The sequence below is a fragment of the Pseudophryne corroboree genome, chromosome 3 (assembly GCF_028390025.1).
Source record: "Pseudophryne corroboree isolate aPseCor3 chromosome 3, aPseCor3.hap2, whole genome shotgun sequence".
In the NCBI taxonomy this organism is placed as follows: domain Eukaryota; kingdom Metazoa; phylum Chordata; class Amphibia; order Anura; family Myobatrachidae; genus Pseudophryne; species Pseudophryne corroboree.
Window position 1 is genome coordinate 489,255,162 of NC_086446.1, and position 18,105 is coordinate 489,273,266.

At 48.8% G+C, this 18,105-nt stretch overlaps 1 protein-coding gene across 2 annotated transcripts in view; it reads left to right on the forward strand.

Annotated features, from left to right (window-relative positions):
• The window catches only part of SPAG9 (sperm associated antigen 9), a 262,243-nt gene that overhangs the window by 100,282 nt on the left and 143,856 nt on the right, over window positions 1-18,105 (forward strand). For both annotated transcript variants that reach the window (XM_063960919.1, XM_063960920.1), the window contains exon 2: window positions 10,194-10,314. In XM_063960919.1, coding sequence (XP_063816989.1) covers window positions 10,194-10,314 — 121 coding nt within the window. The remainder of the gene's footprint in view (window positions 1-10,193; window positions 10,315-18,105) is intronic.

Sequence of the window (18,105 nt, forward strand, 5' to 3'; positions counted from 1 at the left end):
ATGTCAAAATTTACCCTTCTCACCAAGGGTACCTCAGGTTATGATACAGAACTGTCACTATCAGTTCAGACGCTGCCGTAGGGATGGTCCACGGCACCCCGGGTCTTTACCAAGGTAATGGCCGAAATGATATCCCTTCGAAGGAAGGAAATTTTAGTTATCCCTTACTTGGACGATTCCCTGATAAGGGTAAGATCCAGGGAACAGTTGGAAGTCGGTGTAGCACTATCTCAGGTAGTGTTGCGGCAGCACGATTGGAATCTCAATATTCCAAAATCGCAGCTGGTTCCGACGACTTGTCTTCTGTTTCCTAGGGATGTTCCTGGACACAGTCCAGAAAAAAGGTGTTTCTCCCGGAAGAGAAAGCCAGGGAGTTATCCAAGCTAGTCAGGAACCTCCTAAAACCGAACCAAGTCTCAGTGCATCAATGCACAAGGGTTCTGGGTAAAAATGGTGGCTTCCTACGAAGCAATCCCATTCGTTAGATTCCACGCAAGAACTTTCCAGTGGAACCTACTGGACAAATGGTCCGGGTCGCATTTTCAGATGCATCAGCGGATAACCCTGTCACCAAGGACAAGGGTATCCATCCTGTGGTGGTTGCAGAGTGCTCATCTTCTAGAGGGCCGCAGATTCGGCATTCAGGACTGGGTCCTGGTGACCACGGATGCCAGCCTGCGAGGCTGGGGAGCAGTCACACAGGGAAGGAATATCCAGGGCTTAGGGTCAAGCCTGGATACATCACTTCACATAAATATCCTGAAGCTAAGGGCCATTTACAATGCTCTAAGCTTAGCAAGACCTCTGCTTCAAGGTCAGTCGGTGTTGATCCAGTCGGACAACATCATGGCAGTCACCCACGTAAACAGACAGGGTGGCACACGAAGCAGGAGGGCAATGGCAGAAGCTGCAGGGATTCTTCGCTGGGCGGAAAATCATGTGATAGCACTGTCAACAGTATTCATTCCGGGAGTGGACAACTGGGAAGCAGACTTCCTCAGCACGACCTCCACCCGGGAGAGTGGGGACTTCACCCAGAAGTCGTCCACATGATTAAAAAACTCGACAGGTATTGCGCCAGGTCAAGAGACCCTCAGGCAATAGTTGTAGACGCTCTGGTAACACTGTGGGTGTACCAGTCAGTGTATGTGTTCCCTCCTCTGCCTCTCATACCCAAGGTACTGAGATTGATAAGATAGAGAGGAGAAAGCACTATATTCGTGGCTCCGGATTGGCCAAGAAGGACTTGGTAACCGGAACTTCAAGAGATGCTCACGGAGGATCCGTGGCCTCTACCTCTAAGAAGGGACCTGCTCCAGCAAGGACCCTGTCTGTTCCAAGACTTACCGCGGCTGCGTTTGACGGCATGCCGGTTGAACACCGGATCCTGAAGGAAAAAAAAGGCATTCCGGATGAAGTCATCCATATCCTGATCTAAAGCCAGGAAGGATGTAACCGCAAAAACATTATCACCGCAATTGGCGAAAATATGTTGCGTAGTGCGGGGGCAGTAAGGCCCGACGGAGGAAATTCAACTGGGTCGATTCCTACATTTCCTGCAAACAGGAGTGTCTATGGGCCTGAAATTGGGGTCCATTAAGGTTCAGATTTCGGCCCTGTCAATTTTCTTCCAAAAAAGAACTAGCTTCAGTCCCTGAAGTTTAGACGTTTGTAAAAGGGGTACTGCATATACAGCCTCCTTTTGTGCCTCCAGTGGCAATTTGGGATCTCAATGTAGTTTGGGTTCCAAAAGTCACATTGGTTTGAACCACTTAAATCTGTGGAGTTAAAATATCTCACATGGAAAGTGGTCATGCTGTTGGCCCTGGCCTGGGCCAGGCGCGTGTCAGAATTGGCGGCTTTATCCTGTAAAAGCCCTTATCTGATTTTCCATTCGGACAGGGCGGAATTGAGGACTCGTCCTCAGTTTCTCCCTAAGGTGGTTCCAGCGTTTTCACCTGAACCAACCTATTGTGGTGCCTGCGGCTACTAGGGACTTGGAGGAATCCAAGTTGCTGGATGTTGTCAGGGCCCTGAAAATATTTCCAGGACGGCTGGAGTCAGGAAATCTGACTCGCTGTTTATCCTGTATGCACCCAACAAGCTGGGTGCTCCTGCTTCTAAGCAGACTATTGCTCGTTGGATTTGTAGTACAATTCAGCTTGCACATTCTGTGGCAGGCCTGCCACAGCTAAAATCTGTAAAAGCCCGTTCCACAAGGAAAGTGGGCTCATCTTGGGCGGCTGCCCGAGGGGTCTCGGCTTTACAACTTTGCCGAGCAGCTACTTGGTCAGGGGCAAACACGTTTGCTAAATTCTACAAATTTGATACCCTGGCTGAGGAGGACCTGGAGTTCTCTCATTCGGTGCTGCAGAGTCATCCGCAGCTTTGGTATAATCCCCATGGTCCTTACGGAGTCCCCAGCATCCACTTAGGACGTTAGAGAAAATAAGAATTTACTTACCGATAATTCTATTTCTCATAGTCCGTAGTGGATGCTGGGCGCCCATCCCAAGTGCGGATTGTCTGCAATACTTGTACATAGTTATTGTTACAAAAATCGGGTTATTATTGTTGGGAGCCATCTTTTCAGAGGCTCCTCTGTTATCATACTGTTAACTGGGTTCAGATCACAAGTTATACGGTGTGATTGGTGTGGCTGGTATGAGTCTTACCCGGGATTCGAAATCCTTCCTTATTGTGTACGCTCGTCCGGGCACAGTATCCTAACTGAGGCTTGGAGGAGGGTCATAGGGGGAGGAGCCAGTGCACACCAGTTAGTCCTAAAGCTTTCTTTAGATGTGCCCAGTCTCCTGCGGAGCCGCTATTCCCCATGGTCCTTACGGAGTCCCCAGCATCCTCTACGGACTATGAGAAATAGAATTATCGGTAAGTAAATTCTTATTTTCTCAAAAAGAAACTTTTGTCCTAGGGGTGCTGTGAGGAAAAATCTGAATACTTTTGTCCTAGGGGTGCTGTGAAGAAAAATCTGAATACTCTAGAGCACAGGTTCTCAAACTCGGTCCTCAGGACCCCACACAGTGCATGTTTTGCAGGTAACCCAGCAGGAGCACAGGTGTATTAATTACTCACTGACACATTTTAAAAGGTTCACATGTGGCGTTAATTATTTTGTTTGGTATTATGTGAGGAGACCTGCAAAACATGTGCTGTGTGGGGTCCTGAGGACCGAGTTTGAGAACCTGTGCTCTAGGGTGCCGTGATTCAAAAAGGTTTGGGAACCATTGGGTTAGCCTGTACTCTTCTATAATGTGAAGCCCCATGCTTTTATTTGCTAAACACAGATTTGCAGTATATTATTGTTAGCACCAATAGCAAATATCTTTCTGTTTTGGATACCTATATGGCATTAATACTGCCATGCAGCTGGTACCTTTCATAGTGCGGGCATATTTTCTTTACTGTTTTGTTTAAAAATGTTGTCTAGTGCTATCATGGCTGCTTCTGATGAAGGCTTTAAAAGGCCTAGATGGGTGTGGCTCACAGAAGTTACTCTCTGTAGCTAAGAGGTGAGTGCACGTAACTGCAGTTTTAATGTTGTGTTGGGCTTATACGCATACCTCCCAACTGTCCCGCTTTCAGCGGGACTGTCCCGCTATTCGGACCCTGTCCCGCTGTCCCACCCGCGGGCAGCAGTGTCCCGCGGGTGGGGGGGCAGTTAGGGGAGGCTTTGATCACCCGCTGCTCTGCTCTGCAAAGCAGCCGGTGATCACTGAATACATGCTGTGCGCACGGCATGTATTCAGAGCTAGGACGGGAGCGGGGCTACCCAGCTGCTGGGAGAGCGCTGGGCACGCCCCCAAAAGGAAAAAACCGGGCCGTTTGGCGAGGCCACGCCCACTCGATTAAGGTCACGCCCATCACGGATGAGGCCACGCCCCTTTCAGATCCGCGCAAGAGTCCCACTATCGACAAGTCAAAAGTTGGGAGGTATGTATACGCTAGTGTAGGACTTGCAGAGAACGGGGTCCCTTGACGATCGTATTCAAGTTTAAATGTTTTGATCAAAATATGAACAAAATCCCCCATGCTTTTATTTGCTAGTTACACCCAGATTTCCAGTATATTATTTCTCTGACGTCCTAAGTGGATGCTGGGACTCCGTAAGGACCATGGGGAATAGCGGCTCCGCAGGAGACTGGGCATAACTAAAGAAAGCTTTAGGACTACCTGGTGTGCACTGGCTCCTCCCACTATGACCCTCCTCCAGACCTCAGTTAGAATCTTGTGCCCGGCTGAGCTGGATGCACACTAGGGGCTCTCCTGAGCTCCTAGAAAGAAAGTATATTTTAGGTTTTTTATTTTACAGTGAGATCTGCTGGCAACAGACTCACTGCAGCGAGGGACTAAGGGGAGAAGAAGCGAACCTACCTAACTGGTGGTAGCTTGGGCTTCTTAGGCTACTGGACACCATTAGCTCCAGAGTGATCGACCACAGGACCCGACCTCGATGTTCGGTCCCGGAGCCGCGCCGCCGGCCCCCTTACAGAGCCAGAAGCAAGAATGTTCCGGAAAATCGGCGTCAGAAGACTTCTGTCTTCAACAAGGTAGCGCACAGCACTGCAGCTGTGCGCCATTGCTCCTCATGCACACCTCACACTCCGGTCACTGATGGGTGCAGGGCCCTTGGGGGGGGGGCGCCCTGAGGGCAATATAATACACCTTTGCTGGCAAATCTACACCATATATAGTCAGGAAGGCTATATAGGTGTAAAAATACCCCTGCCAGAATTCCAGAAAAAGCGGGAGAAGTCCGCCGGAAAAGGGGCGGGGCTATCTCACTCAGCACACTGGCGCCATTTTCTCTTCACAGTGCAGCTGGAAGACAGCTCCCCAGGCTCTCCCCTGTAGTTTTCAGGCTCAAAGGGTTAAAAAGAGAGGGGGGGGGGCAATTTAGGCGCAATATGTGTATACAAGCAGCTATTGGGGTGAAAATCACTCAGTTATAGTGTTAATCCCTGCATTATATAGCGCTCTGGTGTGTGCTGGCATACTCTCTCTCTGTCTCCCTAAAGGACTTTGTGGGGTCCTGTCCTCAGTCAGAGCATTCCCTGTGTGTGTGCGGTGTGTCGGTACAGCTGTGTCGACATGTTGGATGAGGAAGGTTACGTGGAGGCGGAGCAGAGGCCGATAAATGGGATGTCGCCCCCTGTGGGGCCGACACCAGAGTGGATGGATAGGTGGAAGGTATTAACCGACAATGTCAACTCCTTATATAAAAGGCTGGATGACGTAACAGCTGTGGGACAGCCGGCTTCTCAGCCCGCGCCTGCCCAGGCGTCTCAAAGGCCATCAGGGGCTCAAAAAAACGCCCGTTACCTCAGATGGCAGACAGATGTCGACACGGAGTCTGACTCCAGTGTCGACGAGGTTGAGACATATACACAATCCACTAGGAACATCCGTTGCATGATCTCGGCAATGAAAAATGTGTTAAACATTTCTGACATGAACCCAAGTACCACATAAAAGGGGTTTTATGTTTGGGGAGAAAAAGCAGCCAGTGTTTTGTTCCCCCATCAGATGAGTGAATGAAGTGTGTAAAGAGCGTGGGTTCCCCCGATAAGAAACTGGTAATTTCTAAAAAGTTACTGCTGGCGTACCCTTTCCCGCCAGAGGATAGGTCACGTTGGGAGATATCCCCTAGGGTGGATAAGGCGCTCACACGTTTGTCAAAAAAGGTGGCACTACCGTCTTGGGATACGGTCACTTTGAAGGAGCCTGCTGATAAAAAGCAGGAGGCTATCCTGAAGTCTGTATATACACACTCAGGTACTATACTGAGACCTGCAATTGCCTCAGCATAAATAGTGCTGCTGCAGCGTGGTCTGATACCCTGTCAGATATTAATACCCTAGACAGGGATATTATTTTGCTAACATAGAGCATATTAAAGACGTCGTCTTATATATGAGGGATGCACAGAGGGATATTTGCCGGCTGGCATCCAGAATTAATGCAATGTCCATTCTGCCAGGAGGGTATTAGAGACCCAGCAGTGGACAGGTGATGCTGCCTTTAAAAGGCACATGGAGATTCAGCCTTATAAGGGTGAGGAATTGTTTGGGGGTGGTCTCTGGGACCTCGTATCCACAGCAACAGCTGGGAAGAAAAACTTTTACCTCAGGTTTCCTCACAGCCTAAGAAAGCACCGTATTTTCAGGTACAGTCCTTTCGGCTTCAGAAAAGCAAGCGGGTCAAAGGCGCTTCATTTCTGCACAGAGACAAGGGAAGAATGAAAAAGCTGCACCAGACAGCCAGTTCCCAGGATCAAAAATCTTCCCCCGCTTCCTCTGAGTCCACCGCATGACGCTGGGGCTCCACAGGTGGAGACAGGTGCGGTGGGGGCGCATCTCGGGAACTTCAGGGACCAGTGGGCTTGCCCACAGGTTAATCCCTAGGTTCTGCAAGTAGTATCACAGGGATACAAGCTGGACTTCGAGGCGACTCCCCCTCGCCGTTACCTCACATCAGCCTTGCCTGCTGCCCTCGGAGAAAGGGAGGTAGTACTGGCGGTAATTCACAAGCTGTACTTCCAGCAGGTGAAATCAAGGTACCCCTCCTTCAACAAGGCCGGGGTTACTATTCCAAAATGTTTGTGGTACCGAAACCAGACTGTTCGGTGAGACCCATTCTAAAATTGAAATCCTTGAACACTTATATACGAAGGTTCAAGTTCAAAATGGAATCGCTCAGGGCGATTATTGCAAGCCTGGAGAATTTCATGGTATCACTGGACATCAAGGATGCTTACCTGCATGTCCCTATTTACCCTCCTCACCAGGAGTACCTCAAAATTGTGGTACAGGATTGTCATTACCAATTCCAGACGTTGCCGTTGGTCTGTCCCCGGCACCGAGGGTATTTACCAAGGTAATGGCCGAAATAATTATCCCGTACTTGGACGATCTCCTTATAAAGGCGAGGTCCAGGGAGCAGTTGTTCGTCGGAGTAGCACTATCTCGGGAAGTGCTACAACAGCACGGCTGGATTCTGAATATTCCAAAGTCGCAGCTGGTTCCTACGACGCGTCTACTGTTCCTGGGTATGGTTCTGGACACAGAACAGGATAAAAAGGGTTTCTCCCGGAGGAGAAGTCCAAGGAGTTGTCGTCTCTAGTCAGAGACCTCCTAATACAAATACAGGTGTCGGTGCATCAATGCACGCGAGCCCTAGGAAAGATGGTAGCTTCTTACGAAGAAATTCCATTCGCCAGGTCCCATGCAAGGATCTTCCAGTGGGATCTGTTGGACAAATGGTCCGGGTCGCATCTTCAGATGCATCGGCGGATAACCCTGTCTCCAAGGGCCAGGGTGTCGCTGTGGTGGTGGCTGCAGAGTGCTCATCTTCTAGAGGGCCGCAGATTCGGCATACAGGACTGGGTCCTGGTGACCACGGATGCCAGCCTTCGAGGCTGGGGGGGCAGTCACACAGGGAAGAAACTTCCAAGAACTATGGACAAGTCAGGAGACTTCCCTACACAAAAATATTCTGGAACTAAGGGCCATTTACAATGCCCTAAGTCAGGCTAGACCCCTGCTTCAACACCGGCCGGTGCTGATCCAGTCAGACAACATCACGGCGGTCGCTCATGTAAACCGACAGGGCGGCACAAGAAGCAGGATGGAGATGGCAGAAGCCACAAGGATTCTCCGATGGGCGGAAAATCATGTGTTAGCACTGTCAGCAGTGTTCATTCCCGGAGTGGACAACTGGGAAGCAGACTTTCTCAGCAGAGACGACCTCCACCCGGGAGAGTGGGGACTTCATCCAGAAGTCTTCCAAATGATTGTACACCGTTGGGAAAGGCCACAGGTGGACATGATGGCGTCCCGCCTCAACAAAAAGCTAAAAAGATATTGCGCCAGGTCAAAGGACCCTCAGGCGATAGCTGTGGACGCTCTGGTAACACCGTGGGTGTACCAGTCGGTGTATGTGTTCCCTTCTCTGCCTCTCATAGCCAGGGTAATGAGAATAATAAGTAGGAGAGGAGTAAGAACTATACTCATTGTTCCGGATTGGCCAAGAAGAGCTTGGTACCCAGAACTCCAAGAAATGATCTCAGAGGACCCATGGCCTCTGCCGCTCAGACAGGACCTGCTGCAGCAGGGGCCCTGTCTGTTCCAAGACTTACTGCGGCTGCGTTTGACGGCATGGCGGTTGAACGCCGGATCCTGAAGGAAAAGGGCATTCCGGAGGAAGTTATCCCTACGCTAATTAAAGCTAGGAAAGAAGTGAACGCAAACCATTATCACCGCATATGGCGGAAATATGTTGCGTGCTGTGAGGCCAGGAAGGCCCCAACGGAGGAATTTCAGCTAGGTCGATTTCTGCTCTTCCTACAGTCAAGGGTGACTATGGGCCTAAAATTGGGTTCCATTAAGGTCCAGATTTCGGCTCTATCGATTTTCTTCCAAAATAGAACTGACTTCACTGCCTGAAGTTCAGACTTTTGTTAAGGGAGTGCTGCATAGTCAGCCCCCGTTTGTGCCTCCAGTGGCACCGTGGGATCTCAACGTGGTGTTGGATTTCCTGAAGTCGCATTGGGTTGAGCCACTTAAATCCGTGGAGCTAAAATACCTCACGTGGAAAGTGGTCATGCTGTTGGCCTTGGCATCGGCCAGGCGTGTATCAGAATTAGCGGCTTTATCATGCAAAAGCCCTTATCTAATTTTTTTATATGGATAGGGCGGAATTGAGGACTCGTTCCCAATTCCTTTCTAAGGTGGTATCAGTTTTTCATGTGAACCAACCTATTGTGGTGCCTGCGGCTACTTGGGACTTGGAGGATTCCAAGTTACTGGACGTAGTCAGGGCCCTGGAAAATATATGTTTCCAGGACGGCTGGAGTCAGGAAAACTGACTCGCTATTTATCTTGTATGCACCCAACAAGCTGGGTGCTCCTGCTTCTAAGCAGAATATTGCTCGCTGGATCTGTAGCACAATTCAACTTGCACATTCTGCGGCTGGACTGCCGCACCCTAAATCTGTAAAAGACCATTCCACGAGGAAAGTGGGCTCTTCTTGGGCGGCTGCCCGAGGGGTCTCGGCTTTACAAATTTGCCGAGCGGTTACTTGGTCGGGTTCAAACACTTTTTGCAAGAGTCTACAAGTTTGATACCCTGGCTGAGGAGGACCTAGAGTTTGCTCATTCGGTGCTGCAGAGTCATCCGCACTCTACCGCCCGTTTGGGAGCTTTGGTATAATCCGCATGGTCCTTACGGAGTCCCAGCATCCACTTAGGACGTCAGAGAAAATAAGATTTTACTCACCGGTAAATCTATTTCTCGTAGTCCGTAGTGGATGCTGGGCGCCCATCCCAAGTGCGGATTGTCTGCAATACTTGTATATAGTTATTGCCTAACTAAAAGGTTATTGTTGAGCCATCTGTTGAGAGGCTCAGTTATATTTCATACTGTTAACTGGGTATAGTATCACGAGTTATACGGTGTGATTGGTGTGGCTGGTATGAGTCTTACCCGGGATTCAAAATCCTTCCTTATTGTGTCAGCTCTTCCGGGCACAGTATCCTAACTGAGGTCTGGAGGAGGGTCATAGTGGGAGGAGCCAGTGCACACCAGGTTGTCCTAAAGCTTTCTTTAGTTGTGCCCAGTCTCCTGCGGAGCCGCTATTCCCCATGGCCCTTACGGAGTCCCAGCATCCACTACGGACTACGAGAAATAGATTTACCGGTGAGTAAAATCTTATTTATTAGTGCTGATAGCAAAAGTCTTCCTGTTTTATATACATATGACATTAATACTGCCATTCAGCTGGTACCATGTACAATATGGGTAAAACAGAGCGTGGGCATATTTTTTCAGTTTTATGAACACGACTATACTTTGTGAGAATTGCGTGTAAAATGATAGATTGGTTTCAACAGATAGTGGAAGACTGATCTACCTGTGGTTATGAGAACAATAGACAGACTCTTACTAAAGTCCCATGTTTGTTTTTGTTGGGCGTATTCTCTTTCCTTGTTGTTCTTCAACTTGATTTGGAACTACAGTAAATTTGATTGTTGTCGTCCTCAGTTGTGTAATGTTTTGTCTAATAAAGTAGAATTTCACGATCTACTAGACCCTAACATCACCGATTAAAACACTCCTTTTGAATCTTTCTAAACTTTTTGTTAAATTACGTTTCAAATTTTTTTCTTTATTTGTAGAAATTTATTGAATTTGAAGATTTACAAGAACAGGACAAGAAAGACTTGCAGGTGCATGTGGAAAATTTGGAATCTCAAACCAGACAACTTGAACTTAAAGCGAAAAATTATGCAGATCAAAGTAAGGCTGTAGCTTATGTACTCATAAAATGCTTTATTTATGATTAAATTTCTTTTTGTTTTTCTTAGTTCGACATTTTCTAAACCATTTAGAAAGCAAATTAGGTAAGCAGTGTGTCTTTTTTGTACTTTGTGTGTGCTTCACTGATTCAGAGATGAACGATGTGCAGCAGCGACAACCGTTTCTGCAAACTAATACCGCCATCTTATGTAAATATATGCAACCTGGCGGCTTCTGTGATCCGCTGCTGCATCCGAGGATGCAGCATCTGATCTTCAGTTTGAACATAAGTCATCTGAGTAACCCACAGGTGAAGCCAGTGAAGCTACGTCCAAGGATACAGCCATCAACTCCAGCACACCCAAAAAATGGGGGAAGGGGTGGGGGGAGAGAACCCGCCCCTGTTTTCTGCAGCACTGCCTGTTGTCGCCCTGCTCTGTCCGGCCCATGCTGTGGATGGGGTGGCGCGCACAATATGCAATCTTGAAGAACGAATCAGGCCCTATATCGCTGCTGTGACGGAGCTGCCTCTTTGCATGTTAGCTGAAAGGATAAACCACCCAGAATGGAGAATTCCCTCTTGGTTACAATTAATACATTTCAACATGAATTCATAATTTCTCTAACGTCCTAGTGGATGCTGGGGACTCTGTAAGGACCATGGGGAATAGACGGGCTCCGCAGGAGACAGGGCACTTTAAGAAAGAATTTGGATACTGGTGTGCTCTGGCTCCTCCCTCTATGTCCCTCCTCCAGACCTCAGTTTGAATCTGTGCCCGGACGAGCTGGGTGCTACTTAGTGAGCTCTCCTGAGCTTGCTATAAGAAAGTATTTTGTTAGGTTTTTTTTATTTTCAGGGAGCTCTGGTGGCAACAGACTCCCTGCATCGTGGGACTGAGGGGAGAGAAGCAGCCCTACTCTCTGAAGATAGGTCCTGCTTCTTAGGCTACTGGACACCATTAGCTCCAGAGGGATCGTACACAGGATCTCACCCTTTGTCGTCCGATCCCGGAGCCGCGCCGCCGTCCCCCTCGCAGAGCCGGAAGACAGAAGCCGGGTGAAAGAAGCAAGAAGACTTCGAAATCGGCGGCAGAAGACTCCAGTCTTCATATGAGGTAGCGCACAGCACTGCAGCTGTACGCCATTGCTCCCACACTAAACCCACATACTCCGGTCACTGTAGGGGGCGGGGGGGGGGGGGCGCCCTGGGCAGCAATTAGAGACCTCTTTGGCAAAAGTTTGCATAATATACAGTTGGGCACTGTATATATGTATGAGCCCCCGCAAAATTGTACATGAAAGCGGGACAGAAGCCCGCCGTCGAGGGGTCGGGGCTTCTTCCTCAGCACTCACCAGCGCCATGTTTTTTCTCCACCGCACCGCTGAGAGGAAGCTCCCTAGTCTCTCCCCTGCAGTTACACGGTAGAAGAGGGTAAAAAGAGAGGGGGGGCACATAATTAGGCGCAAAGATCAATATAAACAGCAGCTACTGGGTTAACATTAAGTTACTGTGTTATTCCTGGGTTAATAGCGCTGGGGTGTGTGCTGGCATACTCTCTCTCTGTCTCTCCAAAGGGCCTTATGGGGGAATTGTCTTCAGATGAGCATTCCCTGAGTGTGTGGTGTGTCGGTACATGTGTGTCGACATGTCTGAGGTGAAAGGCTCCCCTAAGGAGGAGATGGAGCAAATGTGTGTGAGAGGGTGTCTCCGTCGACAACGCCGACACCTGTTTGGATATGTGTAATTAAGTGCTACGGTGAATTTATTGCACAAAAGATTAGAGAACAGACAGGAAATCTACCCATGTCTGTCCCTATGTCGCAGAGACCTTCAGAGTCTCTCAATGCTCACTATCCAAAATAATAGACACTGATATCGACACGGAGTCTGACTCCAGTGTCAACTACGATAATGCAAAGTTACAGCCAAAATGGCAGAAAAGTATTCAATATATGATTATTGTAATAAAAGATGATTTGCATATCACTGATGACTCATCTGTCCCTGACACAAGGGTACACATGTTTAAGGGTAAGAAAGCTGAGGTAAATTTCCCTCCTCTCATGATGAAAAAGAGCGGGCATCTCCAGACAAGAGACTGCAGTTTCCCACAAAGAATTCTCAGGCAGTATCCTTTCCCCACTAGGGCCAGGATATGATGGGAATCTTCCCCTAGGGTGTCACGTTTGCCCAAAAGGTAGCCCTGACGTAACAGCTATTCTCAGGGATCCTGCAGATAGCATGCACATTCTGGTACACTACTCAGACCGGCGATTGTGTCGGCATGGGTTTATAGCGCTGTGGCAGCGTGGACACCTAATCAGCAGAGATTGAGACCCTAGCATGTATGTGTATATATATATATATATATATATATATATATATATATATATATATGTATGTATATATAGAGATATATATATATTAAAGATGCTGTCTTAAAAGATATATATATATATATATATATATATATATATATATATATATAAACATGCCCAAAGAGACATGAGTATACTGGGGCCTAGAGTCAAAGCTATGTCAATTTCTGCTTGACGTGTCCTGTAGAATATGCAATGGACAGATGATGCCGACTTAAGAGGCATATGGAAGGCTGAGGATTGTGTGGAGAAGGGTTCTCGGACCTGGTCTCCACAGCTATAGCTGGTAATTCTGATATTTTGCCTTATATTCCTGCACAGCCTAGGAAAGCACGACATTATCAAATGCAGCCTTTCGAACAAAGAAACAAGAAAGACCGAGGTGCGTCCTTTCTTGCCAGAGGCGGGGGCAGAGGAAAGAAGCTGCACAACACAGCTAGTTTCCAGGAGGAACAGAAGTCCTCCCCGACCTCTACAAAAATCCACCGCATGTCGCTGGGGCTCCACAGGCGGAGCTAGGCCCGGTGGGGGCACACCTTTGTAAGTTCAGCCACAAGGGGGTACACTCCCTGTTAGATCCCTGGGCAATAGATATTGTGTCTCAGGGATACAAGCTGGACTTTGAGAAGATGCCCCCTCACCGACGGCCCTGCCGGCTTCCCCCCACGGGATGGAAACAGTGTCAACTGCAATTCACAAATTGTATCTTCAACAGGTGGTGGTCAAGGTTCCCCTCCTTCAACAAGGAGGGGGTTATTATTCGACCATGTTGTAGTCCCGAAACCAGACGGTTCGGTCAGACCCATATTGAATTTAAAATCCCTGAACATATACCTGAAAAGGTTCAAGTTCAAGATGGAATCGCTAAGAGCGGTCATGGCAAGCCTGAAAGGGGGAGATGTTATGGTGACTCGGGACATAAAGGATGCATACCTTCATGTCCCCATTTATCCACCTCATCAGGCGTACCTCAGAATTGCGGTACGGGATTGTCATTACCAATTTCAGACGTTGCCGTTTGGTCTCTCCACGGCCCCGAGAATATTCACCAAGGTAATGGCGGAAATGATGGTGCTCCTGCGGAATCAAGGTGTCACTATTATCACGTACTTGGACGATCTCCTCATAAAAGCGAGATCAAGAGAGCAGTTGCTGAACAGCGTATCACTTTCTCTGGAAGTGTAACGGCAACACGACTGGATTCTATATATTCCAAAGTCGCAGTTGGTTCCTACAGCTCATCTGCCTCTCCTAGGCATGATCCTAGACACAGACCAGAAAAGGGTTTATCTCCCGATAGAGAGAGCTCAGGAGCTCGTGACACTGGTCAGGAATCTATTAAAACCAAAACAGGTGTCAGTGCATCACTGCACTCGAGTCCTGGGAAGGATGGTGGCATCATACGAGGCCATTCCCTTCGGCAGGTTCCATGCGAGGACCTTCCAATGGGACTTACTGGACAAGTGGTCCGGATCACATCTTCAGATGCATCGGTTAATCACCCTATCCCCCAGGGCCAGGGTGTCTCTCCTGTGGTGGCTGCAGAGTGCTCACCTTCTCGAAGGTCGCAGATTTGGCATTCAGGACTGGGTCCTGGTGACCACGGATGCAAGCCTCCGAGGGTGGGGGTCAGTCACACAGGGAAGAAATTTCCAAGGGCTGTGGTCAAGTCAGGAGACTTGCCTTCACATCAACATCCTGGAACTAAGGGCCATATACAACGCCCTACGTCAAGCGGAGTCCCTGCTTCGCGACCAACCGGTTCTGATTCAGTCAGACAATATCACCGCAGTGGCTCATGTAAACCGCCAAGGCGGTACAAGGAGCAGGGTGGCGATGTTAGAAGCCACCAGAATTCTTCGCTGGGCGGAGAATCACGTAAGCGCACTGTCAGCAGTGTTCATTCCGGGAGTGGACAACTGGGAAGCAGACTTCCTCTGCAGGCACGACCTCCACCCGGGAGAGTGGGGACTTCATCAAGAAGTCTTCATGCAGATTGCAAGTAGGTGGGAACTGCCATAGGTGGACATGATGGCATCCCGCCTCAACAAAAAGCTGCAGAGATTTTGCGACAGGTCAAGAGACCCTCAGGCGATAGCTGTGGACGCACGGGTGACACCGTGGGTGTTCCCGTCGGTCTATGTATTTCCTCCTCTTCCTCTCCTACCCAAGGTGGTGAGAATCATAAGGAAAAGAGGAGTGAGAACAATACCCTTTGTTCCGGATGGGCCAAGAAGGACTTGGTATCCAGATCTGCAAGAAATGCTCACAGAGGACCCGTGGCCTCTGCCTCTAGGACAGGACTTGTGCAACAGGGGCCCTGTCTGTTCCAAGACTAACCAAGGCTGCGTTTGACGGCATGGCGGTTGAACGCCGGATCCTAGCAGAAAAAGGCATGCCGGATGAGGTCATTCCTACGCTGATAGAGGCTAGGAAGGATGTGACGGCTCAACATTATCACCGTATATGGCGAAAATATGTGGCTTGGTGTGAGGCCAGGAATGCCCCTACGGAGGAATTCCAGCTGGGCCTTTTCCTTCACTTCCTAGAGTCGGGAGTGACTTTGGGCCTTAAATTGGGTTCCATTAAGGTTCAGATTTCGGCCTTATCCATTTTCTTTCAGAAAGAACTGGCTTCTCTGCCTGAAGTTCAGACGTTTGTAAAGGGAGTGCTGCATATTCAGCCCCCTTTTGTGCCTCCAGTGTCACTTTGGGATCTTAACGTGGTGTTGAGTTTCCTGAAATCACACTGGTTTGAACCACTCAAAACGGTGGAAGTAAAATATCTCATGTGGAAGGTGGTCATGCTATTAGCCTTGGCTTCGGCTAGGCGTGTATCAGAATTGGCATAAAAGCCCTTATTTGGTTTTCCATGCGGATAGAGCAGAATTGCAGACCCGCCCACATTTTCTGCCGAAAGTGGTTTCATCCTTTCATATAAACCAACCTATTGTGGTGCCTGTGGCTACTACTGACTTGGAGGATTCCGAGTCACTGGATGTAGTCGGGGCTTTGAAGGTTTATGTAGCCAGAACGGCTAAGGTCAATAAAACAGAATCTTTGTTTATCCGGTATGCTTCCAACAAGCTTGGGGCGCCTGCTTCAAGGCAAACTATTGCTCGCTGGATCTGTAACACGATTCAGCAGGCTCATTCTGCGGCTGGGTTGCCGCTGCCTAAATCAGTTAAGGCCCATTCCACAAGGAGGTGGGCTCTTCTTGGGCGGCTGCCCGAGGGGTCTCGGCATTACAGCTTTGCCGAGCGGCTACTTGGTCTGGTTCAAACACCTTTGCAAGGTTCTACAAGTTTGATACCCTGGCTGAGGAGGACCTTGTGTTTGCTCATTCGGTGCTGCAGAGTCATCCACACTCTCCCGCCCGTTTGGGAGCTTTGGTATAATCCCCATGGTCCTTACGGAGTCCCCAGCATCCACTATGACGTTAGAGAAAATAAGATTTTACTTACCGGTAAATCTATTTCTTGTAGTCCGTAGTGGATGCTGGGCGCCCGTCCCAAGTGCTGACTTCTTCTGCAATACTTGTATATAGTTATTGCTTAAATAAGGGTTATGTTATGGTTGCATCAGGGTTGATCTGATGCTCCGTTGTTGTTCATACTGTTAACTGGGTAATTTTATCACAAGTTATACGGTGTGATTGGTGTGACTGGTATGAGTCTTGCCCTGGATTCCAAAATCCTTTCCTTGTACTGTCGGCTCTTCCGGGCACAGTTTCTCTTACTGAGGTCTGGAGGAGGGACATAGAGGGAGGAGCCAGAGCACACCAGTATCCAAATTCTTTCTTAAAGTGCCCTGTCTCCTGCGGAGCCCGTCTATTCCCCATGGTCCTTACGGAGTCCCCAGCATCCACTACGGACTACGAGAAAATAGATTTACCGGTAAGTAAAATCTTATTATTACTTTCCAGTGTTCCTCAGTACCACCTAATGTAGTAAGTTCCCCAACATCTATTTCAGTGCAGGGGCCATCCTGCCAGCAGGATTCAGAATTCTTCCCTTGACCAACGGTCCCCCTGGCGTGGCGCTGGAGGAGATCAGTGGTCGGACGGCAGATTTACCGCTCATTGCTCTGTTGATCTTTCCTATCACTGCCTGCATTCTGTTTGCTGAACATGCTGTTCACTGGTTTTCTTTTCTTTTTTTCTTTAACTATGTACTTCCACTCTACAGTTTGCTATGCCTGCATAATTCCACCCTAATGCCTTGGGTCCTTGTATGCTTATCTCCCGCAGCATAACCTTTGTCGTGTGCCCAACATGGCTTCCTCACCTGGTGCACTCATGGATTGGAGGAAAAATATATGAACCTGACAGTTATGTTGGGTCCTTCTCCTAGCATTAGTAGGCTGCAGCCACCCATTTTGTGTCGTCTCTTCTGTGTGTGACCTCTCCACTCAGGGTGATCCTACGTAGTACGTCCAAGAAGGTTACCTCATCTGATACCTTTTATGGGTGTAATGGACAACCCGTGGAAATTATTACCCAAAATGTCTGCACCCAACCCTGCTGCCTACTGCGTTTGCTAGGTTTTTGTTTTCAATTATTTCTGTGTAGTTTTGTACTTACTGTAGTTCTTAATCCTCTGCATAATGTATCATATTTTTAATGTCTGTAAAGAGACAATATATTCAATGGTGGGAACTTTGCGGTCAGCGGTGAGGTTACTCGCGGTCAACCGCTGACTGCAAAGTTCCCACCATTGAATATAATGGAGCGGCATAGTGCTATGCGCCGTCTGACAGCTCAGACGCGCACAGCCAATCAGGAGAGTGCCAAGACGTGGCGCTCCCTGATTGGCTGAAGGGACCCTCTGTGACAGTGCATGGTCCGGGTTTTGCGTTTTATTTTTTTGCCAAATACGTGGATTACAAAAAAGATGACCGATCTACACTGGATTATTGTGAGTATAATTTTATTTTCAGGTACCCCATGGATTCTACGTGGAGAAGGGGGCCGAGTCGGCGTGTGAACATAGGTGTGTGTGTCGGCGTGCATGTATGTAATAAAGTTTTACTTTCACGGTGTGCGTGTACTGTTTTTATTTGGTGTGGGTTTTTTGCAGTAGAACTACAGGTACCAGCGGGCCCGTTTCCCCCCCGCATGCTGGTACTTGTGGTTCTCCAAGTACCAGCTTGCGGGGGAGGCTTGCTGGGACTTGTAGTTCTGCTACAAGAAACAATACTCTTTATTTTGTCACTTGGCTATCAGCCTCCCATCCGCAGCCATTGGATGGGGGGGACAGCCTCGGGCTTCCCCCTGGCCCTTGGGTGGCTGGAGGGGGGGACCCCTTGATTTAAGGGGTCCCCACTCCTCCAGGGTACCCCGGCCAGTGGTGACTAGTTGGGTATTTAATGCCACGGCCGCAGGGACCGGTATAAAAGTGTCCCCCGGCTGTGG